The following is a 27,710-nucleotide window of genomic DNA, read 5'->3' on the forward strand; positions in this document are numbered from 1 at the left end:
GACTCCTTCCCCACCAACAATAAAGTATTGTCAACCCCATAAAAATCTATTTTGGACATCTGTACGCCCAATAAACCCACGGTTTATCCCTTGGCACGTGTTAAAACGGGGACAAATCCAGTATAAATGGCTGTTTGTTCATTGCCCAGTGGTGCCTACGTGATCCCAGCTCAGGCCCTGCTCCAGAGATTCCCTGTGAATCCACAATATTCCCATTTATGGGGTGCCAGCAGTGCCAGGGCAGGGAGTTAAGAGTGGGGCTCTCTCCCAGGGGATGCTGCAGATGCTCTCAGCAGGAGCTACGCCTCCTCCCCGGGCTTGGCTTCGCTGGAAAACTCGGGAAAGCCTCAAAGTTGGGATGGATTTGGGATGATGGCATAAAATATCCCTCCTGCTGCTCCATCGGTGGGTATTATTCCTGAGTAATTTTTCCAGCGGCTTCCTAATTTTACATAAATTGCTAAATATTCTCTATGAGTTGTTAAATATTCTATATAATCTGCTAAATATGCTATAGAAATAGCTAAATATTCTATATATATTGCTAAATATTCTATATAAAATGCTAAATAGTCTATATAAATTGCTAAATATTCTATCTATATGATCTGCTAAGTATGCCATATAAATAGCCAAATACTCTTTATAAATTGCTACATGTTCTATATAAATTGCTAAATATTCTATATAATCTGCTAAATATTCTATATAATTTGCTAGATATTCTATAAAACAGCTAAATATGCCATATAAATAGCTAAGTACTCTCTAGAAATAGCTACATATTCCATATAAGCTGCTAAATACTCTATATAAACTGTTAAGTATTCTCTATAAACTGCTAAATATTCTACGTGAACTGCTAAATATGATAGGAAAAGATGAGAGGAATTACCTCACTTATAATTAAAATTTTATCACGTTTTCCTTTTATGTCTTTTATTGGTTTAATGCCAATTACTCCTGTATTTTATCAAATTTAGGGTAGGTTTGTTTTGTTTTTTTTTGCATTCTCCTCCTCTACAAGTGCCTTGAATAGAATAACATAAATTCCTCTCATGGAATTCTGCCTGCAATTATTTCCTATCGGCCAGCCCTGAGCTTTTGTGTGGCTCTGCTTTCATCTCCTGAGCTGCTGTGCAGACAAATTCCGGCTCTCAGGCAGGTGCCTGGCTCGCTGTGGGATGATCCCTGTGGATACTGCAGGGATTTGCCTGGAAAAATGGAAACATTTTCAACATCAGGCAGGTTGCAGAATCCCTGGGGTTTGTCCCGAGGAGGGAGTTAAGTGCTAAAAGAAAAAAAAAATTTAAATTAACAGAGGAAATTATTGGGATTCAGGATTGGTTTGCAATGCAGGGAATAAAAGGACTCTGGAAAAGGGGAGGTCGTGGAAGGAGAGTGTTTTCCTGGTGGTTTATATCCAGAAATGCTGAAGGCTGCACACTCCTAATCTTGCCTCATTTGGAGCTTATTAATTGTGGGGTTTAAATGCCCTGGGGCAATTAAAAAAAGTCCTCAAAAATTTATTTTCTCTGGAAATTTCGTGAACTGCTGCTGTTAGTCCTTATTAACTAATTAATTAATTAACTTACTGATTGTGTTTTCCTCTGAAATAGTTGGAAATTTTAAACTCAGCCCCTGTTCCCTTTCATTGTTATTATTCCTTGGTCCAGGCAGAGATTCCCAGCTGGAATCACCTCTCAGGGTGAGTGCAGTGTTTGCCAGCTCTGCTCCTGGAGTGCAGCTGGGGTGATTTCAGCTCACTGTCCTCCTGTGCCACAAAATTCACACTCCTGCTATGGAAATCAGGGATTTTTGGCTCTGGCTGGTGGAGGGAAGGGCTTGGCAAGCTCATTTTTGTTGATTAATCACCTGTAGGATGGATTTTTAATGTAAATATTGTGTGTCTGGAGGAGAAGGTGGAGTAATGCCATAAATGCATGCCACAAAGTCACCTGAAAATGAGGTTGGTAGGAAGGAGAAGGACAAGCAAACCAAAATATTTTCCATTAAACCCCTGGATTTCTCTTTGCCAGGTCCTGCGGATTTTAATTTATTTGTTGTTTCACAACAACAAACACAATTTTTGAATAAACAAAGCAAATTCCGCCAGGTTGCTCTTCAGACGTTATTTTTGAGGAATTGAATAAAACACTTTAAAAAAAACCTTGAAGAAATACTTATTAAAATTTATTAATGAAATAAATCTGGGCAGATGTGCTTCAGCAGTGTTCCCAAAGAGCCCTGGTGGCACAGGGAACAATGGCTCTTGTCCCCAGAAGAATGGGAGCCCTTGATGAGATGTCAGCATCTCCAGACCTCGCTCTGTGCATCTGCTGCTCAAGTCACGGGGTCTCGTGGGCTCTCCTGCCCAGAATCCCAAACGGCAGCGCTTTAATTCCACAGCCCAAATATTGATTTAATGGGGGCTCTGCACGTGCAGTTTATTTAGAGTTGATTTGTGTGTTTGTAGAAATGAAATTTGTTTGAGTGTCCCCACATAAGGCTGGTGGTAAATCTAAATATATGAAGTAAAAAGACCATTTTAACTTCTAGGTTTTTAATTTTTTTTTTGTATTACTCTGTTTTTATACAAATTTGGCCAATTTTGTTGTGTTATTATGTATATTTAAATATTTAACGGGGTTGAATTTATTTTTGCACGTTTTATTTTCTCTATACCTACCAAGCTCTTTGATTTTGTGCACAACCAACCTTTCCTAACCTTCAATATTTCACCACGGGGCGTTTGTTTTCCTGGGATCCTTGTGCTCCTATAACAAGATTCTAAAGGCAAACCAGTGCAGGGCTGGATTTCACAGAAATCCCGCCTGCTTTTCGGGCTCTCCTTCTTCCCAGACGTACATTTGGGGCTAAACTGCCGGGGAAGCAGATGCCAGTCTGCAGATATTAGGAGTTCAAATCTCTTGAGATGTCTTCATGCTCTTAAGGAGCTTCCAGCCCTCTCCAGGGAAATCCAAGGGGCGGCGAGGGCGGCGCCGGCGCGGGAGGAGAGGGTGAGCGCGGGGTTGGGATCCAGCGTTGGGAACCATCTGTACATCCCAAATCTGGGCCCTTGGGATGCCCGCTGGGATTTTGTGGAGGTGTTTTCCAAGGAGGTTGTTTGGTGGGTAAGAGGTTTTTGGGGTGTCCATGGAGGTAGGGATGAAGGGAGGTTTGTGGGGAGTGAAAATGTTGAGGGTCCGTCACATCCCAAGGAAAGGTTAAGCGGCCTTGTCGTCCTCATTTTGCCTCCTGTCTCTGCTGGGTGATGAATGTGTGTCCATCCATAGATAAATATACAAAAAGTACATCTCAAATATATGTTTTATCTACCTAAAATATCTATTTTATCCATCTAAAATATCTGTTTTCTATAGCTCTATAAAACCTGTACACAAATACAGACATCTCCTTACTGATCAGCTGGCCTTCAAGGATGGAGAAGTTTTTAAATTTGTTTTTCCAACTGCATTTTAAGGATGGAAAAAAAACAGTTTCACTGCTGTTAAGTTGTTTTCAGCTTGTATCTACCAAGCCATGCTCTACTTAAACATTTAATAGGGTACAAAGCATCTTTGGGGCATTTCATGATGTTTTAAAAATTAATATCACCATCTTCTTATTTTTTCCAGATAACAGATATTTTAAACAGCTTTTACCTTGGGTTTAGATCTAATATTCAAGTGGGAAAAGGGAAAGAAGTGGTTTTTCAGTGTTTTTTATCCTTGGGAGTGTTTTTTTGTGGAATTGCTCTATGCAGCAAATTTTAATTGAGGCAACCAAGAGTGTTTTTAATGAATGAATATTTATCTGCTTTGAGTTTTATATCCACTAAAATATTTTATCTGGAAATGACATTTGGTGTTGTTTGGTTTGGTGTTCAGACAAGGCCTTGGATTTTTGGGACTGGCAAAACAAAAATCTTGAGCATGACCCAGTTTAACAGCAAATTCCCAGCAACATTCCTGGCTCCAAGGACACCACAAAGTCTGAGGAAGTTGATTTTTACGACTTTGGGTCTTATCCTGGTTTGTAATTCCATCTTTTTCCATGGTTGGGACACTTAAGAGTTTTCTCTCTTCCTTTCTCTGTTGGGTTTTGGGATTTGGGGTTTTTTTTGTGTCTGGTGAGGTACTGATGGGAGTGCAGGGTTTCCTTGGCTGAGGTAGCTGGAGGATGTTCCCATCATGGAATGTTCATTGACTTCCCAAGCTTCCCTTCCTTTCCAGCCTGGCCAAATGCCCTCATGGATCCAAGTGAGAAGTTGTAACTTGACAAAATCCTCTTTTCCCTAGGGAACCATCCTGAAAATGGGATCTGAAGGATGAAAAAGGGGAAAATAAGCAACACCACAGGCTGGACCCGGTTGGTTTTTTCCCTGTCTGCAGTGAAAGGGCACTGGGGGAACCATGGGGTGGGATTTGATGGTGGGATTTGAGGTGGGAACTCCCCATGGATGGAGCTGGGCCCTGTTTCTCCCCTCACCTTGAAAGTCTGCAGGCAGTAAAACTTTTTAGCACTTCCAATAATTGAAAAGTCCTGATTTCCTCGCTGGAATTAAATGCCTTTTAGTGGATTAGTTTGAACCACATCCACTAAGAGCTTGATCATCTGCCAGCCCCGAGAGTTGGGCCAAAGCTTTGTAAATTAATGAGCTCAAGGTGATTAGGACAGGTTGGGTGCTTTGGACCCTGCACCAAACTGTCCCCGTGCAAGGTGTGGAGCTCTGGGCGTCTGTCACTTCTTTTTCCCATTTTCATTTGGATTCCTTGGCTGGGAGGGGATTTTGGGAAGGGATTTTCCTGGTTTGGCTGCCAAAACCATGAAGGGAAGTGTGTGATGCCACATGAAAATAATATTGAGGTCCCAAAAGTAGAAGCAACATTATAACCACACTTGTTGCTGGGATAATTCCAATTCCAGTCTCAATCCAAGGATATTTATCTTTGTATTAGTCCACAGGATGTTTTATGGGAACATGAAACACCTGAAACCTCTGTGGGAAGGGGATTTTAAGTCTCGCAGCCACGTTTTTGTGTGAATGGAAAAATGTCTTGGGACAAATATGTTGGTACATCTTTATTTAAAGTGTGGGATTTCCACAGAGTTTCATGGATAGTGGAGCATCTTCCCCACGGATTCTTGGCTCAGAGTCAAGGAGAGGAACTGAGCTTTTATTACCCAGCAGGGCAAGTTGTGGGGATGGCTTTAGCACACATTTCATCTGTTTAGTTTAAACTCAGTTTAGATTTTTTGTTTAAAATTCCTGATAATTGTGTTCATTGGTGCCAGTGTTTATCCTCAGTTTTTCCTTCTGATCAACATCCACGGAGGATGGCTGAAATTAGAGAATTCTCTCCAATCCAAACCATTCCATAACTCGTATTATCATTGCTTTTCCAAGGAAATTTTTCCTCACAGCCCTTCCCCTGTTTCCTGAGCACGGTTTGTGCTGTTGGGTATCAGAAGCTCTCTGGAGGGAGGATTATTTTCAAGGTGATCTGTCCTGAAAAGATTCCCTGTGCTTCCAGCAGCTGTCAGCAGGATCTGGCAGGGCTGGGCAGCGCCCTTGGGTCTGTCTGAGCTCTGTTTGTTGGATTTCTCATGTTATTTTGAAGTGTTTTGGGTAAGAATTTAATATCTGCTTATTCTTTTCAAATCCAAAATTCCTGCAGCTCACCTGGCTGGATAATACAGCACTTCCTGAGCTAGTTTTGGGTCTCTGATGTGTAAAATTGAGCACTGAGGTTGCTTAAAGAAAACATCACCAGGTCTTTGGCTGCTGGTGGTGAGAGAGAAATTTCCTGAGTCCACACCTTCATGGGTGGGACCTTCTGTGGCAAATCCTGGGGTGAGAATTTGGATTATCCCTCAGGTGAGACCCCAGCTGCAGAGCTGCCTCCAGCTCTGGATCCAACATCAGAAGGTTCTGGAGCAGATCCAGAGGAGGCCCTGGAGAAGCTCCAAGGCTGGACCCCTCTGCAGCCAGGCTGGGAGAGCTGGGAATGTTCCCTGGAGCAGGGAAGGCTCCAGGCAGAGCTCAGAGCCCCTGGCAGGGCCTGAAGGGGCTCCAGGAGAGCTGAGAGGGGCTGGGGACAAGGGATGGAGGGACAGGAGCCAGGGGATGGCTTCCAGTGCCAGAGGGCAGGGATGGGTGGGACACTGGGAACTGGGAATTCCTGGCTGGGCTGGGATTGCCAGAGCAGCTGGGGCTGCCCCTGGATCCCTGGCAGTGCCCAGAGCAGCAGCCTGGGGTGGTGGAAGATGTCAGGGTTGGAACTGGATGATCCCCAGGTCCCTTCCCACCCAAACCATCCCACTGTGTCTCCACGCTGCATCTCCCACCCCATTCCATGTGCTCAGGTGTGGGAATCGAGCAGCTCCTTGGGCATGGCTGGGCTGGGAGCTCCTGCCAGAACCTCTCTGGGTCTGTGCCCTGATTGAAACACATCCCAAAAGGGCCCACTCTGGGTTTCTGCTCCGGAGCTGATGGGGTGATAAGGTGGGAACTGATGGGGTGGTAAGATGGGAGCTGTGCCTGGAGCTGGACATCGAGGTTCCTATGAACCCTCAGGAAAAATGCTCTTTTGTTCCTAGTTTTGCACAGGAAGCTCGTTTTGGCTTCTTTTAGTATCACAGCTCGATCTGGCAGGGAGTCAGAGCTCCAGCTCCATGACCTCATATCTCTGGCACAGAGCTCCACAAAGCAGCTCCTGATAATAAATGAAAAATGTGAAGTATCTGTAAGGCTGTCATAACAGGAGAAGGTTGTACAGCACATTTTTTATTTCTTCTCTTCCCCTTCGAGGTGAAAAATGAATTTTTCTGAGCTGTGATCAGGATTGCAGCGGATGAGAAAAAACAGGGGGGGAGTTCTGGGTTTTGCTCTGTTCCCTCTGTGGCTGTTTGGGCTGAAAATCCACCTGATCTCCCAGAGTGCTGCCTCCACCTCCACATTTATCAGGGAATTGGAGCCACGAAGGGTGAATTAATGGATATTTTCATATTTATTTTCATATTTCTGGCTGCCTTCCATAAATTTAGGAAGGGATCTTAAAGCTCATCCCATTCCACCCCCTGCCACAGGCACCTTCCACTATCCCAGGTTGCTCCAAGCCCTGTCCAACCTGGCTTAGGAATTTTACTTTATTTTTATTATTTTCCTTTAGGTACTTTATAATTATTATTTATTGAAAAATCAAAGCAAATAATTAAAACATTGATTATTTCCTATTCTCAGGCAAACAATTTACATGGCCAGGCTGGGTGAAATTTTAAGATTTAATATGTGGAAGAAACAAATTCCCTGTGGAGGGATGAGACTTTTCCTCCTTACCTGTTAATTCTGTTGCATAGAGGAGAAGGCCTGGATTATAAAAACAAAACCAAACTGTTCAAACTTCTCTTTGTTATTTTTATTTTTTAAAATTTATTTCTCTGACACTTTGACCTGGAGCAATGCTTTTGGCCAGGTGATTCTGGTAAACAAGGAGCACACACCTGAGCAGAGGTGGGAAATTGTTCCCTAATTAATCAATTAATCCCTAATTAATTCCTGGTGCTCCTCCCACTGCTGGGTGACTTTAAAGGAGCTCAGGGAGCTCCTGGTCCCTGGTTTGGTCCTGCTTACCTTATCCTGCTGCTCTGGAGTCCTTTGGTTCCCTGTCCTCGACACAAAGGTAATTTTTAAATCACTTTTTTGATTTCTGAGGGTTTTTATGGTGAAGATGAAGAACCTGGATGGCAAAGGAGGAGTTGGAACTGCTCTGCTTGGGCTCCAGTGCTTGGGAGGCCAAATTAATTAATTTAGGAATTGTGGTGCTCAGAGCTGTGGCCTCAGCTATGAGTTTATGTGTAGAGCTGCACCAGGGGTAGGAGGGGTCAAGATCTTGGGTGGATTCCAAGATTTCTGCAGGGTCTGGGTCCTGTGGGAGCTGCTCCCACTCAGCCTTTGCAGGAGGATGCTCCTCTCCCTGAATCCTCAGGTTGTGGCTTTTATTTACTTTTGAGGCTCTGTGCTGCTTTAGTGAGCAGCTCTGAGCTTCACATCCAGCCTTGCTGAGCTCTGTGCACAGAGCAGGGAGACAAAACAATTCCTGCTCCAGCTGGGCACCAAGGACAAATGAGCCAAATCTCAGCCCAGGAGCACAAACCCCGTGGGCTGCAGAGAGAAAAACAAGCAGGGTGGGACTGCAGGGGCTAAAGCTGCAATGGGACAATGAACTGCAAGGTGCAAATGGAGCAGAGCTGATCCCAGGGACAGACCCCGGCAGCGCTCGTGCATTTTGGGGCCATTTTGGTTCATCTTGGGTGCAGCCCTGGCTGGGCTCTGGTGCTGCCCAAGGTGGATCCATGGAGGAGATGCTGTGAGTGAATCCCTGCTTTATTCTGGGGCTCTGCCCAGCCCCTGCTCCAGGGCAGCCTGGACAAGGCGTCACCACCGCTCAAGGCCTCAGTGTCCCGCTGGGGTTTGAGGCCAGTGGGATTTCCTGCTAATTCCACGAAAAACAGAGCAGCTGAAGTGTCTACTCCTGAGAATTTCTGGTTTCCACCTGGTTTTGGAGTCATTTATTTTGGAATATATTAGCAAATCTTCCTGACTTCCTGACTTCTACTCCATTTGCATCTTGCAGTTTATTGTCCTGGGCCTGGGCAGCCCAGGCCAGGGCCTCACCACCCTCACAGGGGAGGATTTTTCCCAATGTCTCGTCCAATTCTCCTCTCTCTCAGTTTAAAGCCAAAAGTTGTGGTTGCCCCTGGATCCCTGGCAGTGCCCAAGACCAGGCTGGATGGGGTTTGGAGCCCCCTGGGACAGTGGAAGGTGTCCCTGCCATGGCAAGGGTGAATTGGGATGAATTTTAAGTCCCTTCCAACCCAAACATTCCATGATTCCTTGATTTTATATTATAATATGAATCATGATATTAAAGTACAGAATAATCATAATAATATGCAATTAGATGTAACAATAAATTATAATATTTTCATATATAATCATTGCAACCAGCCCTGACACACTGGCACTGCCAACTGCAGGCCTTCATTTCCAACTGTGACCAGAGTTGGCTGGAAGTGCTCACAGAAAGAAGAATATTTCTTTTTCTAAATATCTTTTTTCCATTATTAGTTTGAGATATTTACATAATTAGACATCATGGAAGTTAAAGCAGTGTTTCAGTGCCAAAAACTCTGTCTGCTGGTGAGCCTGGTCATTGTATTAGCAAGTAATCTATATTTTTATCTAGAATATCCTTGGAAAGGCCATCATTCCCTAAAGGAATCCTGATCTGATTGATTTTTTCCATGAGGCCTCAGTGACGTATAACAAAAACGAATTAAAAGAGTGGCACAAAAACTAATTTGGAATTCCTTTTATCACACCTGTTTCCATGTATCCTCTGAACCAGTGGATTTTTGAATTTTCAGCCCATTTTCTAGTCAGTCTGTTGGCTTTAGGGAGCAAATTTTTATCATGCTTTAATCTAGGCTGTTTTAATTTAAGCTTTTTTTTTCTTTTCTGTAGTGTCGTGGACTGGCCAGGTTGTGCTCTCTGCTCTGTCTTGCATAGTCTGTGTTGATCCAGGGGCAATCCTTTGGTATTCCCAAGATTTCTTCACCCTTCTGGAGGTGGTTTCTTAATGATTACAGGGCTAGAAAATAAATATAATAAAATATAATTATTTCAGCATATTGTTTGAGTTGGGAAACAAAACCATACAAAGCTTTAGTTCAAATATTTTAAGTTTAAATGGGTTTATTTTGTCTTAAATATTCCTTTGTGTTTATTGAGGTAAAACATTGAAGTCTTGTGGAATGACTTTCTTGGAAGCCTCTTTTGTCTCAAGGAAAACAGGAAGAGGTGCCCTTGGAGGGTCATTATTTCCAGTGGAATTTGTTACTCTCAGAATGGAAATGATTGGCAGAAAAGGTTCAATTTGTGAGAAATCAGCAGCTGAAAAATGTGGGTATTTTCAACATTTCCCTGGTCAGACATGAATTCCTACAGAATTTGGGGCAGGATGAGAGCCGAGATCAGATCTGATGGAAACCAATAAATCACGGGAACACGTCAGTGGTGACACAGGGAAAGTGGCCTGTGGAATTCCAGGTGATTCATGAGGGAAAATGAAGCCATGTTGAAATCAGGGGGGCACATTTTGGGAAGCTTTTGTGCTTTTAGCGTGTTCTGGAGGTGAGTGTTTGAGGCAGATGAGTTGGAGCACGATTTTGAGGGATTCTTCATATAGGATAACATCTGTGAGCTGGCAGACTCCTGAATTCCTGGGGTTGTTCCAAAAAAACCTTGGGAAAGTGGACTTGGTCATGCCAAGGGGATGAGACATTCAGATCTAGCATGGGGCAGGGCAGATGAGGAGAGGTTTAAAGTTTAATTAACACCAAGGAGGGGTTAGGTTTTTAATTGATGCGCCACAAAAAGCTTCTGTTTTCCTCATTTGGTTATGGGGTGAGGTGGAAAGAGATGTGGGGGCCTAAAGGGGCAACAGGAGAAGGAATTTGGACAAGGGATGGCAGGACAGGACACTGGGAATGGCTCCCATTGCCAAGGGAAGGGATGGATGGGTGGTTGGGAATTGGGAATTCCTGGCTGGGCTGGAATTCCAGAGCAGCTGGGGCTGCCCCCGGATCCCTGGCAGTGCCCAAGGCCAGGCTGGAGCAGCCTGGGATGGGGAAGGTGTCCCTGCCATGGCAGGGGGTGGAATTGATGCCTGGAGAAGGCTGCCCAAGAACAGAGCTAAAGAATAAAGCAGGGATTCACTCACAGCATCTCCTCCACGGATGCACCTTGGGCAGCACCAGAGCCCAGCCAGGGCTGCACCCAAGATGAACCAAAATGGCCCCAAAATGCACGAGCGCTGCCGGGGTCTGTCCCTGGGATCAGTTCTGCTCCATTTGCACCTTGCAGTTCATTGTCCCATTCCAGCTTTAGCCCCTGCAGTCCCACCCTGCTTGTTTTTCTCTCTGCAGCCCACGGGGTTTGTTGTAGTTGAGACAGAGACAGCACAAAGCAACACACTCCATTTTCAGAAGGCTCCAAATATGCTTTTCATACATTCTTACAAAACTCCCAAGTTTACACTTTACTCATTGGTCACGAGAAACAAACAAAGTGCTCATTGGAGTAGGCAGCTGCAGGTTTCTCTTATTGATCCTTCTTTCTTTCTTGGTTTCTATGTCAAAGACCTTGGTAGAAAATTCTTTCAGGGCTAAAAATGGATCCTCTTGTCAGACTTCTCTGTGGCTCACAGAAGCTGCTGTAAAACCTCTTCCACAGCTGTTTGTGCTCCTGGGCTGAGATTTGGCTCATTTGTCCTTGGTGCCCAGCTGGAGCAGGAATTGTTTTGTCTCCCTGCTCTGTGCACAGAGCTCAGCATCCCTTAAACATTATCCCTTTTACACTAAAGCAGCACAGAGCCTGAAACATAGAAAAGCCAAACCTGAGGTGTCAGAAAGGGGTCACCTTTAAGGTCCTTCCAACCCAAACCAGTCTGGGATTCCATCAAAATTGTTCCAAGCACTTGGGTTTGTCTCCATCCTGAACATCCCATCCCCTTCCCAGCTCAGCTCCTGCTCTCTTTCCCTGCTCACCTCAGGCCGCGTCCAGCCCTTTGTCCTGGCTCCTGGCCGTGTTTATTGTCCTTCACTCCCCTGATTTTTATGCTTATTTTCATTTTTTATTTTTATATTACCCAAACCAGGGTTTTCCATTCTCATGGGGACTGAGTGTTGTCCTCTTGACCGTCAGAATTTATCTCATGAGCATTCCTGGAAGATCCTCAATTATTTTCCCATCCCTTTTTTTCTGAGCCCATTTTTAGGAAGCTTTATTCGTGCCAGCATGTTTTCTGCCACAAACCAGAAATATTCTGCTTATTGTGAATAAAATGCTGTTATTTTGGAAAAGTTTCTGCTATCCAGGCACTGTAGTTTCAGGGAAATTCACTTTTTTTGTACTTGGGCACTGTTGTTATTTGCAGTTAACCCTGAATAAACACAGCAATTAATCCATGAGCTCCAGGGATTTTTTTTTTTCTGGTGGGTTGAAGCAACAATTGGATGAAAAAAAATAAACAACCCCAAAGGCCCCTAAAACCCACCAAAATAATTGAATAAACAACAACAAAGAAATCCTTTTGTGACATTGCTTAAAAATTATAAGGTTTGTTTTGGGGTGAAATCTATTAGAATGAGAGCCTGGTTCTCTGCTGACAGAACTGTTGAGTACCTTGGTTTATTTTATGTATTAAATAAATATTAAATATGTAATTAAATTATTTATTTACTAAATAAATAATAATATTAAATAAAAATTAAATAAATTAATTAAATTAATCTGTTTACTCTTACTGAAAATAAATTTGTGCCTCAGCTTTCTGACCTGCTGGCAGACAATTATAGATCACAGGGATATGTTTCTGTTTAGCTGTGGAACATAAAATGATTTTTCATTATAATATTGTGATGTGCCCATGCTTTTCATTATGTGATAAATACACATTAAAATTTATTGACAGTGTTTATCTACAAGGGAAATGCAGGGAGGGTAATGAACTTGTGTGAAAATGGAATTAAAAATTAAATATACAAGGAAATGGATGCTGAGGGAGTGAAATGTCCCTGCTTTATTCCTGGAATTTTCTGCAGTTAATGCACTTTATAAATAGCTTCCTCCAAACTGAATTTGGAACAGCAAAATTGTTCATTTTAGCATCAGAAAAGTGAATTAATATTCAGTTATTCAGAGCATTTTGTCCATCTGTACATTGTAATGACATAAATGAAAAGGAGTGACTTTCTGCACAAGGGTAAAGAATTTTCTGTGGGAAGGCGCCAGGACTCAGCTTTCCAGGACATTTATGTGATAAAAACCAGGGAGAAATCCAAAATTTCCACCTCAGGAATATCCACTGAGACCCCTCATTGTGGTGTTGGAAGTTTGAAACCATCCTGAAAGCTAAAATGGGGATGGAGTTTTACATCTTCCCATCGTGCTGGGGAGGAGTTTTCTCTTAATTAGTCCTTTGCTCATCATCAAGTTGGAAAAATAAAGGAATTAAATGTTTTTTTTCTGTGAGGAAAAGTGGAAATTAGTTTGCCTAGGATTTCAAATAACACTGGAAATTCTTATGGAGCACAGGGTTTGGTTTGGGTTCTGCTGGGTTTTGTTTTTCTGGAAACACTAATGAAAATCTTCATGAATTAAGGATTTGTTTACTCCATGGATTAACCAGACAGCTGAAAGTACGTGAATTAGTCAGTTCTCATTTGGGTTCATTGCATATTATTTAATGATATGTCGGTTTTCTAATTTATGCCAAAATAAAGCGTACATTAAAACTGGAGTAGGATAACTTTGAGTAAAGCTTTTGGAGGAAAATATCTGAAATTTGGTGTCACAAGATAGAAAATACAAAATCAGATTAATTTTGCTCTTTAAATATAATTAATTGTGGCAATTTCTGCAAAGAGATTTACAGCAAAATTTGTTACAGTCCTTATGGAGTGAAGGGTGGCAGCAGAAATTATAAAATAGAACAAGAAACTCTCATTTATTCAGATTCAGAGAAACATGAGCTACTTTATCAAGAGAAAATGAGAATGAGGTACTTATCTAAAGGATCCTTGTAGGAGGCTCGGGTCCTTGGTCATTAGATTTTATGGAGATGTCGGAATTGTACAGCTGGGAATGGCCAAGCCATTCCCAATTGCCCGTTATTTCCCTGAGGGTTGCCGTGGCATCTTCTCCAGCCTGGTTTGAGATCTTTGGAAATGTGGAAAGCAGAGGTGTTGTCCTCCTAAGTGTCCCCTCCTTTTGTGGCTTCCCTGGATTTTGGGTGCCTTGTGCCAACGGGAATTCACGCGCGGGTCGGGAAATAAAAAATGGGATGAACTCTGGGTGAACTGCCAGGGGAAGGGAGCCCTTCCATGGCCTCATCCCCGTGTTTCCAGGGCTGGAAAAATGACACATGGTGTTTGTTAACTGCTCCATGCGTATGTTAAATTATTTGGGGGGAAACCACGGCATCACAGCGGGAATTGGGAAAACCGGGATTCGCTAATATCACGTAACTAAGGAGAGGCAAGGAATAAAAACGGTGCAATCAGTGATGGGTCAAAACGCTCCTCAGAGGGGAAAAGGCTGAAATTTTGGCTGTGTTCACAACAATAAAGCCTCGTTTGTGCGAGGTGACGTTGGCGGGGCCGAGCCGTGGCGCCGCACAGAGCTCGCTCCGGGCGCGGCTGCGGCTCGGTGACTAATCTAGCATGGCAAATGTGCGAGGTGATGTCCCAGAGGAACTGTCACAAATCCCGCCGGAGAGGCATCGGGAGAGCGGGGACACAATGGTGCAGATTGATGTCTGGCTTTATTAAAGCACAGTTTGGCGCAGGAGGGACAGACTCCCCCTTTCATGTCCCCGTCAGCCTCTAATCAAAGAGTTTCTTATCAATACTTCTGGCGCAAAGATACTGAATGCAGAATAGCAGGGAAATGGGGGGGGGGAAAGAAAATATCTTTTGGAAGTGCCCTTTTCACCAATTACATCTGGAGATGTCACTAGGCTGGGGTTTAATTTGGCCCGAGCACGCTTGGTTAATTGGGTAGAACTCATTTTTGTAATAATCAGGAGGGTTCGGAGCTTTGGTGCTCTGCTTTGGCCTCCCCCCAATTATTCCCTGTAACAGTCTCACAGCCAGAGCCAGAATCCTGCCTGCTGGAAAACGATGGGATTGTTTGGAGACCTATTTTCCCCATCATCCCAATGAACCTCCCTTGTAATTTTTTACTACTTGAAATATTTGTTGCTGTAGCACAAATAAAATGCTCCAGGAGTTTACCCAGGATGACCTTGGACTCAGGAGTTGTTCCTCTGATCCTTTAAAAATACTGAGGATCCTCCTGCTCTCAAGGTTGTCCCAGTTTTCTTGACATAGTAAAAATTTAACCTTAAAATCTCATCCCATTCTATTTAAAATGCTACAAGCTGAAGCAGGGACTAGAAAAATGTTTTCTTGATGGGTTTCATATCTTGGTTGCAGCTTAGATGATTTTCCAGCGCTTGTCATTAACATGGAATGCATTCTCCTGGGGTTTTTTAAATTTCCCTTGTTTCTTTGGCATTGTTTTGGCAGCATTTTATTTGCTGACACTGCAATGGTCTTTCCCTTTTCCCCGGTAACTGGGATGCTCTTGCTTGGTTTAAGTAGGAAAGATGGTCCAGGATGATCCCAATTGCTGTTTCCACATGGAGCAAAATTTAATTTTGTGCATTCCCCTTCCTCCTTTTGCCACGAGAGTTTCCTGAGGAGGAAGAAGGCAACGTGTGATCCACAGAAATCCCATCCCTGCCTTGGGAAGAGGAGCCCTTTCAGCTGCCCCACTGAACTCAAATATTTATTTAGGGAATAATTTAGCTGCTCTCCTCCCCTTGGCCACTGGAACTCAGCAACTGGGGGTTTTTGCTTCTTATTAGCAGGAAAATCCCAGGATTTCTGTGCTCACGCATGGTTTCCTTATCCTGTCTGCGTGGAGCCGGGCTGTCTGGGGGCTCTCCATGCACTGAGGTCAGCCTGTGTGCTGAGGGGCTTCCAAAATTCCCAAACTGAACAAAAGCCTGATCCCCCACATCCCCCCAGACTTTCTGGCCATTTTGCTTTTCATGCAAAAACTGGGAATAGGTCTTGAAATGATTTGTTGGATCATCCATGTCCATTTTCCTGCTGGTTCAGAGGTGTTCATGGTCACGGGTTTGAATATTCCATGTAATTTAAAGGAAGGAAAAGTGGTGTCCCTGTGCCACATTCATGGAGTAAAATGGGAATGAATTATCTCTAACTTGGAATATTTCACCTGCTCAGCTTGACAATTAATTTGCAGAAATTATATTTTCTTATATCCGGGCTGAATTTTAAGTTCACTTTCCCCCCCTGTCATTAATGCCAAATATTAAGTGTCTTAGATATTCCAGTAAAATATATTTATTCCATCCCTGTGTTTTTCTGAAGCCTAACTATCCTGAGGATAAATGGAAGTGACATTTTACCCTGAATCATTAAAAGATGGAAGGATTTAAGAAAAGTTTCACTGGTGGGACTGAAAATAGGAGTGATTCAGGTTGAAAACAGAAGCCAAGTGCTGGCTGTAAAATAACCTTGGAATCACATCCTGTGAAAGATTAAATTGCATCCGAGGGAAGGCGGCGTGAGAGGGAACATATTGTCCCCCCCTTCACTTCCCCAGGTCCGGGGCTTTTAGCTCAATGAACTCCAGGCTTTGTAATTAGCAGCCAAGGCGATTAGATGGGCCACGTTCCTGGGAGTAATTAGTGCACTAATTGTGTTTGATTGTTTAATTACTCTTGCTCGCTGTAATTGAGGAGAGGCAGCGAACCCCTCTGTGAGAGCTCTGAGAGGTTCCTTGGATACAAGAGCTTTACCATGTCCCATTTTATGGGGAGGGGGATGCACATTTAACCATTCCTGGGGTGAAACTGCCAAGAAAATCCCCTAAATAGCACGTGGAAAAAAGCTGGATTTGGAGGCAATTCATAAAAATTCCAGGGTTTTTTTCATAACCTTTTGACACGTGTGGTGGGAACCAAAAGAAATAAATAGAATAGACACAAAAAGGCTGAGCAGGATAAAGGGGAAGGGGGAAAAAGGCAATTAGAGCTGGAGAAGTTGCAAATAGTCCTTCGGATTGTTGTCTGGGATCCGGCACAGCTGCCAGATGGAAAACGTTCCATCGCCATTCCGATTTGTCTTTGGACAGTGATGACACAGGCAGAGAGCTGGGCTTGGATTTGGAGGCTGGAGGGAGATGAAAACTAACCCAAATATTGTAAATTCAGTCATGCAAAGTCCAACCTGTAGCTTTGTGTGACCTGGAAGAAAGGCAGGAGGAAAATCTGCAGAGTTATTTAGGAAAGTCATATTGGGATGTGCGGGAGGGAATTCCTGGTGGGAAGACTCTGCCTCCAGAACAGCTCTTCCAGCCTCGTCAGGCTGCTCAGAGTTCCCATGTCTTTGTTTCCCACTGAGGAATGATCACCCTAGGGCAGAGGAAGGATGGCCCAGCAGAACAGAAACAGCCTCGGTGGCTTCTCACAGATGGCACTGCCTGGCCATGCTGTGATTGCTGCTTTAGGCCTCAGGAAGCCTCCTGCCCACTGACAGGGAATTTTTCCTGGCTTTTGCTGGCTTATTTCACGCAAGGAAGAGTTGATTTGGAGAGCTCTGAGATGGAGGCCCTTCCAAGGGGAAGGATAACAGGAAATGTCAGGGTGAAATTAGTTGGAACCTTGTAGGAACTTGGAGGTGTGGCCCAGACAGCAAGGAGGAGATGAGGAGGAAGGTTGGGATGAGCTGTCAGTAGAATCGTCAGCCTCCTCCTGTGAGGGACAACCATCAGCCTCCCACCAACCAGGCAATTTCCCACTGCCCTAGAAATCCAGGGAGAGCAGGGAAATGCTCCATCTCCCCCTGGAGCGAGGTGGAAGGCCCTGAATGCCACAACCTGTGCCACACTTGTGTGAGGAGAACCACAGAAATACCCATGAGTCAAGAATTCCTTCCTGCCTGGCATTGGCTGAGTGTTTGTACGGGAAGATTTGGTGTCTGACTCCCTTTTTTTATCCTTCCTGGAACGGTGTTTTTACTGCAAAGCTGCAGCTGGCCCAGCTCAGGGGTTTGATCGTGGTCAGCCAGCTGACCTGAGGAGGACAGGAGGGACAAAGCCATCCTTTAAAATAACTGTCCCCTCCATCAACACTTCTCCCCTAAACCCAGAGCCCTGATATCCGGCCTCCTCTCCGGGGAGGGTTGGGACCTTCCATTGTCCCCAGAGCCGGTGCCAGCGAGGCCGAGATGTCCCCTCCCTAATGAGAGCTGACAAGTGGGCAACTGGGCTGCTGCTCAGGCCCTCCCATGGCTCATTTGCACCGTGGTGGGGCAAAGGCCAGGCCGGAGTAATCCGGAATGGGAGCTGTAGGAAAGGCATTTTGTGCTGTTCTTGTGAGCCAGCAAGGCCTCCTGGTAAGGAAAGCCCCATATCTCTCCTGAGGAAGACACCAAGGTTGTCACCATTGTGAGAGGTGATGAAGGAGAGAAAGTTAAAATATACAGACTCCAGCTGGCTCACAGAGTGACCTGGATCCTTGTTCACCTACTGAGAACTTTGTCTCTAACCAATGGGCAGTGAATGTGTCTGTTAAGTAAATGTAAATATCTTGAAAAACTATAAAAGCAAATGTTGCTGTAACAAATCCCTCTCTCTTGCACCCTTCTGGTGGAGTCTTGGTACTTGGCGCTGTGTCACGCTCAGGGAACGGCCTTTCCACCTCCGAGATGCCACTGGAGCAGGGCAGAGGGAGTTAACAGGGATGGGATTTCTGTGTCAGCACCCAGGCCCTCTCACACACTGATTGCATGATCCAAATGATCCAAACCCAAATGTGGGACTTGTTCTTGGATTCTCTGCTCCTCACAGTGACCCCAGATGTGTCAGAAATTCTCTTTTCCCAGCCCTGTGCTCAAAGGAGTCAGAGCTCTTCAGTTCTCGCTCTCAAGGTTGTTCATTGTTCCTTATCTATAAAATTCTTTCTCCTGTCCAGCCCAGCTCTGCTCAGCAGCACAGACAGAGGCACTCTGCCTGCCCCAGGGTGGTGTTATCTTTTTATACTAAAAACTACATGTGCAATATTTACAATTACTGCCCAATACCCATCACCTGTGTGAGACAGTGAGCTTCTACTCCAAACCAATCCAAAAGTGCCACCATCACAGCAGGAGATGGAGGCCAAGAAGAGGAAGGAGAAAGGCTGGACATGCCCAGATTCCTCCATCTTGCCCCCTGAACCCCCATGCTAAAAACCCCAAAATCCATGTGAGGAGCCGAGGGAATTCTGAGGGAAAAACTATCTGCCCATGCCTCGTATCTGCTCTGCCAGCAGAGGTTTAGCCCTGGAGTAGGTGGTACACCACCAATAATTCTTGAAAATAAAAGTTTTGTACAAAGTTTGTCTGTTTTAGCTGATAGTCCTGGATTAAAAGGGGCTTGAATGAAAAACCCTTTATGCCTTTGGTGACGCATTTTAGGGCTTATAGCATTCCTAAAGAGAATCCACCATTGCAGAAAATTAGGATTTTGGGAATCAACCAAATTTTTTGTCAAATGTTTGGAGACAGTACATTATATCTATATATCTATATTAATATTGCCTTCCTTACATTTTATTTTTACATGTAACACCAGAGAAAATGAGTGGGCTGAACATTAAATTAATATATAATTAATTGAATATTTAATATCTAGTTTTTGGATGTTGAGTTTTAAAGCATTTAATATTACTTTAATGCAATAACATTTTTTCCCACTCCACTCTCTGTAATCATCATTACCTTAAATGTCACCAAATATTTGCCCCCCATGAAACAGAACTATGTGTACCCCATCTGTTCATACTCAAAATATTCATGGAATATTAAATATTTAGGTTTTTGGCACTGGGTATTTCCATGTTTGTAGAAATTCCTGGTTTTACCATACCTGTGTGTATGGAATGAGCAGGTGGAATATGGTCATGGTGACAATAATGGTGGCAGGTTCTTGCCACATGAGGACTTCCCTAAATTACATGGTTTTAAATTTTGGCCCCGCTTGCCTTGCTCTGGACAATTTTCTGTCCCAGAGGGTTTTAAAATTGCAATTCTTTGCCTGTGATTAAACCTGTTTCAACCTGAAAATGGAGGTGGGGCAGTGAATTCTCTCCGTTCGTTCAGGGTTTCTTGCCACTCATTAGGAGCTGGCAATTAAGGCCCTTGCAATTAGCAGAGGAAGGATGTGGATGTTTTTAGGGAGCAGCTGGAGGGTTTCTGACACCAGCCACTTTTCCAAACTGGTGGCTGAGTGCTGCCACAGAGCATTTGGAGAGGGGCTGGGTGAGCAGTTGCTCCCACAGAAGGGACACTGGGAAAACCAACGTCCCCAACTGCAAGGCTTTGATCAGTTCTGCAAAAACAAAAGAGTTTTGTGCTTCGGATGAGCAAACCCAACAAATTCCTGTCTCTCTGGGAGGAATTCCTGCCGTTATTTCAACCTTGCTGTGCTTTAACTTAAAATATCTCTATAATGGTTGGATTTGATGATATTGGAAGTCTTTTCCAACCTTGATTCCATGATTGTTTGTCCTTTATGTTGATAATTTGTTAATTATTGATGAAAGTTGGAGTTGAGCTGTGATGAACTCCTCTTTTTGGGATGTGAATCCTCATTTTTTGGTGCTGTAGCTCAGTATCAAATCCTAATTTTTTGCTCCTGATGGTCTCACTGCAAACTGCTGATGTCTTAAAATGAAGAGTGGGGCTTGTGAAACCTTCCTGGTGTTATTTGGGGTAAAAAAAATAGTCCCAAATTCCAAATTCTGCCTCCAGATCCCACGTGGACCCATTTCTTTCATCTTCCATGTGGTTGGGAGAGGTTTATTTCCTGTCTGCTTCTAATCAGGATTTCATTCTCCCCTGGCTGCGAGGGATCAATGGAGTAAATCCAAAATTCCCTCTTCATAAGGTTGAAGCAACAAAGTTTAAAGCACCAGGCTGTGTGTTATCTTTTTTCCTCATATTTTTTATGGATTTCACTGTGTTTTAATAAAAAAGCTGTTTGTAGATAACAGCAGGGACAATGACAACCTTTGTGCTGCTGGTCCTGGGTGGATTTCTGCTGTGGGACAAACATTTGGAGGTGACATTCCCAACCCCATCATATCTTTCCTGAAAAAAAAAATCAACAAAAAATAAAATTTATTAGATAATAACCACCACATATTCAGAGCTGCTTAGGAATTATCTGGGTGTTGCAGATCCTTTGGTTGATCAGGATGGAAAAACTCATCCCAGCCCTGTGTGTTCTGGGTGGATTCCAAAGGAAACCATCGGCTCCAGCCGGGCTCAGCAGCCACACCCTTTCAGGATTTTCCTGTCACGTTTGATTTTTGAGGCACTTTGATAATTTTTAAGGTTTTCTAATAATCTGAGCTGTGTATTTAAGGATTTTTTTAGTCTTGTCTGCCCCTGAGCTGTGTATTTAATGATTTTTTAGTGTTGTCTGCCCCACAGCCTGGGGTTGGGATGGTCTCAGCAATGGTACCACAGTGGGTATTGGGTTCTGCTTTAATTAGTTCACATCAGTCAGGGACTTGGGAAAAATACACCAAATTATTTATTAATGGCATAATAAAGGGAATAAACCCCTTTGGAGCATGGATGAGGAAAATCCAATGGTGACTTTGTTTGTAGCTCTGAGATGGAGGCTTTTCCAGGAGAAAATGCCAAGATAAAATCAGTAGGAGCCTCACAGGATCATGGAGATGTGACCCAGCCAGTGAGGAGGAGTCAGGAGGAAGGTGGAGATGAGGTGTCCTGTGGGACCAGCCAGCTTCCCACAGCACTGGAAATCCAGGGAGATCCTTTCTCCACCTTTTCCACCGACCTAAATGTGCTGTGTGGGACGCGGTTTTACAAATCAGAACCAACCCACTGACACTGACAGGAAAATCTGGAGAAATTTGGATCTAAAGAGAAAAAATGTTGCTGTTTCCTCCTGAAAAGCAACGTAGAACCAGATTAATGGGGTCCTTTTAACTCCATGTTATCCATTCCCTTTAACTCCATATTTTCCATTCCTTTTAACTCCATGTTATCCATTCCCTTTAACTCCATATTTTCCATTCCTTTTAACTCCATGTTATCCATTCCCTTTAACTCCATATTTTCCATTCCTTTTAACTCCATATTATCCATTCCCTTTAACTCCATGTTTTCCATTCCTTTCAGCCATGCTGTATCCTTGTCAATTTAAGTGTTTCACCTGTGAAAAGACCTCACATAATTATGATTTTGGTGTTTATTGATGCCAAATTAACCAGAGGAGTTGGAGGCTCCAGGGTTGGGTTATGGGGAGAAGGTGGTGGCCAAGTCTTTCTGGGTTTTCTCTGCTCATCCCTGCTCCAGCCAGAAAAGAGGGATTGGCCATGGGAATGGCTGCCCAGGGAGATGCTGGAGTCACCATCCCTGGAGGTTTGTAAGGACAGCCTGGATGTGGCCCTCAGTGCCATGGTTCACCATTTGGCTTCTGAGGAGGTGGCAGCACCTTGAGGAGGGATTGAAAGTGCCCCACAAGTGCTGCCAGGAGAGCAGTTAAGGAATTAGGCCTGGTTTGGTGAGATAAATTCGGAGGCTGCTGTTGAGAGCTGGAGGTGCAGCACAGTGGTTTTGTTCCCTGTGGGGCTGTGGAACAGGAGCAGCTCTTTGCCTCGGCGGTGTCTGTCACGGGTTGGAGCCAATGATCTCGGAGGTGTTTTCCAGCCTGGATAACTCTGTCATTCTGTGACTCTGCCCAGGTGGGGATCTCGGCCGCCGCATGAGCAGGTGCTGGCCGGGCCATGGCCTGGCCACCAAGGCTGCTCCTGCTGCTCCTGCTGCTGCCCGGCCGCGCTCCGGCCGCGCGGAGCCGCGACTTCACCGCCAAGGACATCGTCTACCTCCACCCCTCCAGTAAGTCACCTCCCCCTGACACCCTAAATTGTTGTGAGGGTCCCCAGGACAAGGCCAGAGATGAGAATTGACCCCAAGTTCTCAGAAGTCTGGTTTATTATATTATGAAGTTATTCTATATTAAAAGAAATTGTATACGAGAACTATACTAAAGGAAGAGAAAGGAGACATCAGAAGGTGTCACGGACATATTTTATGAAAAATCCTTTTGCTAGGATTGTTCCTCCTGAGAAGCTGGGAGGCCTCAGGAACAAAATGTAACCAATGGTTATCCACTGCTGTGGAATGCAACAAGTGCATCTGGGATTGGGCTCATGTGGTTGTTTCTAATTAATGGCCAATCACAGTCAGCTGGCTCAGACTCTCTGGTCAGTCACAAGATTTTATTACCATTCCATTCCTTTCTATTCCTTGATTGCTTTGATGAACTCCTTCCTTCTATTCTTTTAGTAGAGTCTTAATATATAATTTTCTTCTAATATAATATATATAATAAAATAATAAATCAGCCTTCTGAAACTTGGAGTCAACATTCTCGTCTCTTCCCTTTTTGGGCTTGCTTGCAAATTCCACATTTGGTGAGTCCCAAGTGAGGAACATTGCCACAAGAAGGCTTGACAAGAATGAATAATAAAAACCCGTGACACACTCAGAGAGTCTGACACAGCTGTCTGTGATTGGATGTTGAATTAAAACAATTCACCTGCTGGGTAAACAATTCTCCAAATCACATTCCAGAGGAGCACAACGTGGAGAAGCTGAGGCCTCTCATCTTGCCAGGGGAGGAGGTGATGAGGAGGAGGGTGAAGATGTGGCCCTTGGAGCCGTCGAGGTTCAAAGTGCTGATAAATGTGACCTGTTCACCATTTGGCTTCTGAGGAGGTGGCAGCACCTTGAGGAGGGATTGAAAGTGCCCCACAAGTGCTGCCAGGAGAGCAGTTAAGGAATTAGGCCTGGTTTGGTGAGATAAATTCGGACAGAGGCTGCTGTTGAGAGCTGGAGGTGCAGCACAGTGGTTTTGTTCCCTGTGGGGCTGTGGAACAGGAGCAGCTCTTCGCCTTGGTGGGACAATCCCCAGAGTGTTTCAATCCACCTGATATGTTGTTATCAGCACTGATAAAGCCGCAGTGTTGATATGAGCTCTGATTCCAGGGCAATGAGCACTCCCAGCTCCCATTAGCTCCCTTTGAAGTCAGCACTGGGCACTTTGGCTGGGTAAACACAGCTGGAACGAGTCCACAGCGACCTAAATGTGCTGTGGGGGTCGGGGTTTTACAAATCAGGACCAACCTGCTGACACTGACAGGAAAATCTGGAGAAATTTGGGTCTAAAGAGAAAAACTATTGCTGTTTCCTCCAAAAAAGCAGCATGGAACCAGATTGACGGGGTTATTTTAACTCCATTATCATTCCTATTAATTCCATATTTTGCATTCCTTTCAGCTACACCGTATCCTCTTGGATTTAAGTGTTTCTCCCAAAAAGCAGTGTAGAACCAGATTAATGGGTTCATTTTAACTCCAATTTCCCTTCCTTTTTAACTCCATATTTTGCATTCTTTTCAGCCACACCGTATCCTCACGGATTTAAGTGTTTCACCTGTGAAAAGGCCTCGGATAATTACGAGTGCAACCGCTGGGCTCCGGATGTTTACTGCCCCCGAGGTAACCAGCCCCATCCCAAACCAACGGAGCCCCCTTATTCCCAGAAATGTGGAATTCTGGAGTTCATCCCTTAAGCTTTTCTGTCTCCTTGCAGTGGATGAGGTTGAGGACCCAGAGCTTTTCCCTGTTTTCCTCTGGCTCAGCTGGAGGATTCAATCAGGCTGGTGTTGCTTTCCTGAAATTCCAGACTGGTTTGGCTGGGAAGGGACCTTAAAGCTCATCCCATTCCATGGGCATGGACACTTCCATGATCCCAGGGTGCTTTGAGCATCCAGCCTGACCTTGGACTCTTCCAATCCAGCATTTCCTTCCTATTTCTCCTGCTGGTTGAATCTCAGGAATCCAGGAGCCTCTCTGAGAATTCCATCCCAGCTCCTCCTCACCCTCACAGGGAAGGATTTTTTAAGAGTTTTATTTCTCTTAATGGTGAATACAGAGCCAATTTCTGGCTGTGTTCACCTCCCTCCCCTATGGCACAAATCCACATTCAGGGCAGCCACAGCTGGAATTTTGGTATTTTATTTGATCCCATAAATCCCCTTGGAGTCTGAAATTGGGAACAGCTCTTTAAAAACCCTTTAATAAAACACTCAAATATCAGATCTGAGCTGCCCAGATCTCCCCTTCCTTCACCAGTTCTCTTCTGAGACAGAGAAACAAAAACATCAAAAAATATTGAGATTATCCGCAGCCCCTGTGAATCCCATTTAGCTGGGTTGTTTTGGGATTTTGCCTTTGGGAAATGTTTATTTTGGAAGGAGATGACCCTGCTGTGTTTGCAGCCTGTGTCAGGCTCGTTATCAGCCCAGAATTTGCTTCCTTTGAGCTCAAATCAGCAGCAATAAAACCCTCAGGCTGGCTGGCATGGCACCAGACCAGTATTCCCAGATAAATCCTTGTTTGGACAGGAGAAAAGGGCAATAGGGACCTGAGCACATAAATATTTCTATGTTTTTTTAGGGACAAGGTGCTGCTTCAGACAGCACATTATATACAATAAATACATCAAAAATTGGTATTTCTTTAAAGATCCCATGATTGGAAAAAAAAAAAATCCAGCATTTCTTTCCTATTTCTCCTGCTGGAGGACTCTCAGAGAAAGGGAATTAGGCAGATAAATATTTCTCATTTTTTAGGGACAAGGTGCTGCTTCAGCCAGCACATGATATACAATAAATACATCAAAAATGGTATTTTTTGAAAAGTTCCATGATTTGATAAAAATTCAGGACTTCTTTTCTATTTCTCGTGCTGGTGGAATCTCAGAGAAAGGGAATTGAGCAGATAAAGACATTTCCATGTTTTTAGGGACAAGGTACTGCTTCAGCCAGCACATGATCTACAAGAAATACATCAAAAACTGGTATTTTTGAAAACATTCTACGATTTTATAAAAATATAAGATTTATTTCCTATTTCTCCTGCTGGAATTGGGCAGCTAAAGACTTTTCCATGTTTTTTTAGGGACAAGGTACTGCTTCAGCCAGCACATGATGAGGGCCAGCGGGGAGAGCGTGTCTGTCACCAAGCGCTGCGTGGCCCTGGAGGAGTGTCTGAGCACGGGCTGCACCTACATCAGGCACGAGGAGTACAAGGTGGGAGAAACAGAGAAAAATTATAGAATTAGGGGTTGTTTTGTAAATATAGTATGTGCAGATATTGGTAAAAATGAAAATATAATATAATGTAATATAATATAATGTAATATAATGTAATATAATGTAATGTAATATAATATAATATAATATAATATAATATAATATAATATAATATAATATAATATAATATAATATAATATAATATAATATAATATTTATTACACTATTATATACTACATATTATATATGGTAGATGTTGTAAATATTATCATTATATAACATTCAGTAAAATATTTTAATTTTCTATGTATATAATATAATACAATATATATTATTATATATAATAGTATATGTATAATATATAATAGTATCATATATTATATATGTATAATATATACTGTATATAATATATGTACAATGTATATATAATGTATAAATTATATATACATATTCGATCTCTAATATATACTGTATATTGTAATATTTTAGATATAATATACCATATAATATACCATATATATTTGATATATTAGCATGTAATATATAATGTGTGCTGTATATATTATGTAATATATATGATATATTCCTAATAGAGACAATATATTAGATATAATATAACAGCAAATATAGAAATATAGGACAATATAGAAGACAATATATAATAAAATATATATTATATATGAAATATATAATAATGTTATCTAAAATATGTAATAGATAGAAATATTATATAAAAGATATAGTATATAAAATACAATAGATATAGTATAGTATGTAATTTGTATTGTACATTATATATAATATACAATATATTTACATATATACAAAATATTGTGAATACAATATATAACAATATATAATAGTATACAATACATGATATATAATATATAATGTACATGGTACAATATATACAATATATTCTCTCTATGTTAAATATATTTTATTCATATAATAAATTTATATGTAATATATAAAAGGAATTATCTATATATTGAAATACATATACAATATACTATATAATACCCTTATATATCCTTAATATATCAATATAATATATCTATATATCAATAAATACGGCCTATTAGATGTAATATAAAAAACAATATACAACTATATTTAATAACATAATATATTTCATATGTTATATTATATATCATATCATGTTACATTTTAATATTATATATAATATCTACTATATACAATATGTACAGTGTATATATAATGCTTAAATTATGTGTATATAGTATATAATAAATTTTGTATCTTATATAAAGTATGTATTATATAATACGTATATTAGGTATATATACGTATATATAATATTTATCCATCATACATATAATATTATTGATAGAAATTACAATTTATGGAGTAATTAGAGTGCCAGAAGTCTGGCTGGGTTAATGGGTAAATTCAGCATCGGCTGAAATCGAATTTCCCTTGGGAATGATTAAAAAGGGAGGGGAAAAAAGGGAAAGAAAAAGAAGGGAGAAAATCATATTCTCTCAATAGATGGATTTTTAAAGAGTGGAAGGAGAGGGAAAAAAAGGAGAGATAAATCACAGGGAGCTCCTTGGCTAATGTACCGTTATTTTCCCTTCATTTTCCCGCCTGGAACCCCTCGTTCCCTGTCCGTCTGTCCGTGCAGGTGTGCACGTCGTGCTGCGAGGGCAGCATCTGTAACCTGCCGCTGCCGCGGAACGCCTCGGACGCCGTGTTCGCCACGCTGGCCCCGCTCAGCGCCGCCGCGGGCCCGGCCCCGCTCGGCCCCGCCGCGCTCGGGCTGGCGCTGCTGGCACAGCGCTGGCTCACGGCCGCGGGACGCTGACCGCCACGGGGACAGCGACAGGGACCGCCACAGGGACAGCGACAG

The 27,710-nt window shown here is 42.9% G+C and overlaps 1 protein-coding gene across 1 annotated transcript; it reads left to right on the forward strand.

The window, feature by feature from the left end:
• The first annotated feature begins 331 nt into the window (after window positions 1-331).
• On the forward strand, window positions 332-27,710 carry LYPD6 (LY6/PLAUR domain containing 6). The gene is made up of 5 exons (XM_059476327.1): window positions 332-405; window positions 22,422-22,575; window positions 24,141-24,239; window positions 25,704-25,834; window positions 27,486-27,710. Exons 2-5 carry the CDS (start codon window positions 22,464-22,466, stop codon window positions 27,663-27,665), a joined length of 522 nt encoding a protein of 173 aa, XP_059332310.1. The 5' UTR covers window positions 332-405; window positions 22,422-22,463; the 3' UTR covers window positions 27,666-27,710.

The sequence above is a fragment of the Ammospiza nelsoni genome, chromosome 7, assembly GCF_027579445.1.
Source record: "Ammospiza nelsoni isolate bAmmNel1 chromosome 7, bAmmNel1.pri, whole genome shotgun sequence".
Taxonomy (NCBI): Eukaryota; Metazoa; Chordata; class Aves; order Passeriformes; family Passerellidae; genus Ammospiza; species Ammospiza nelsoni.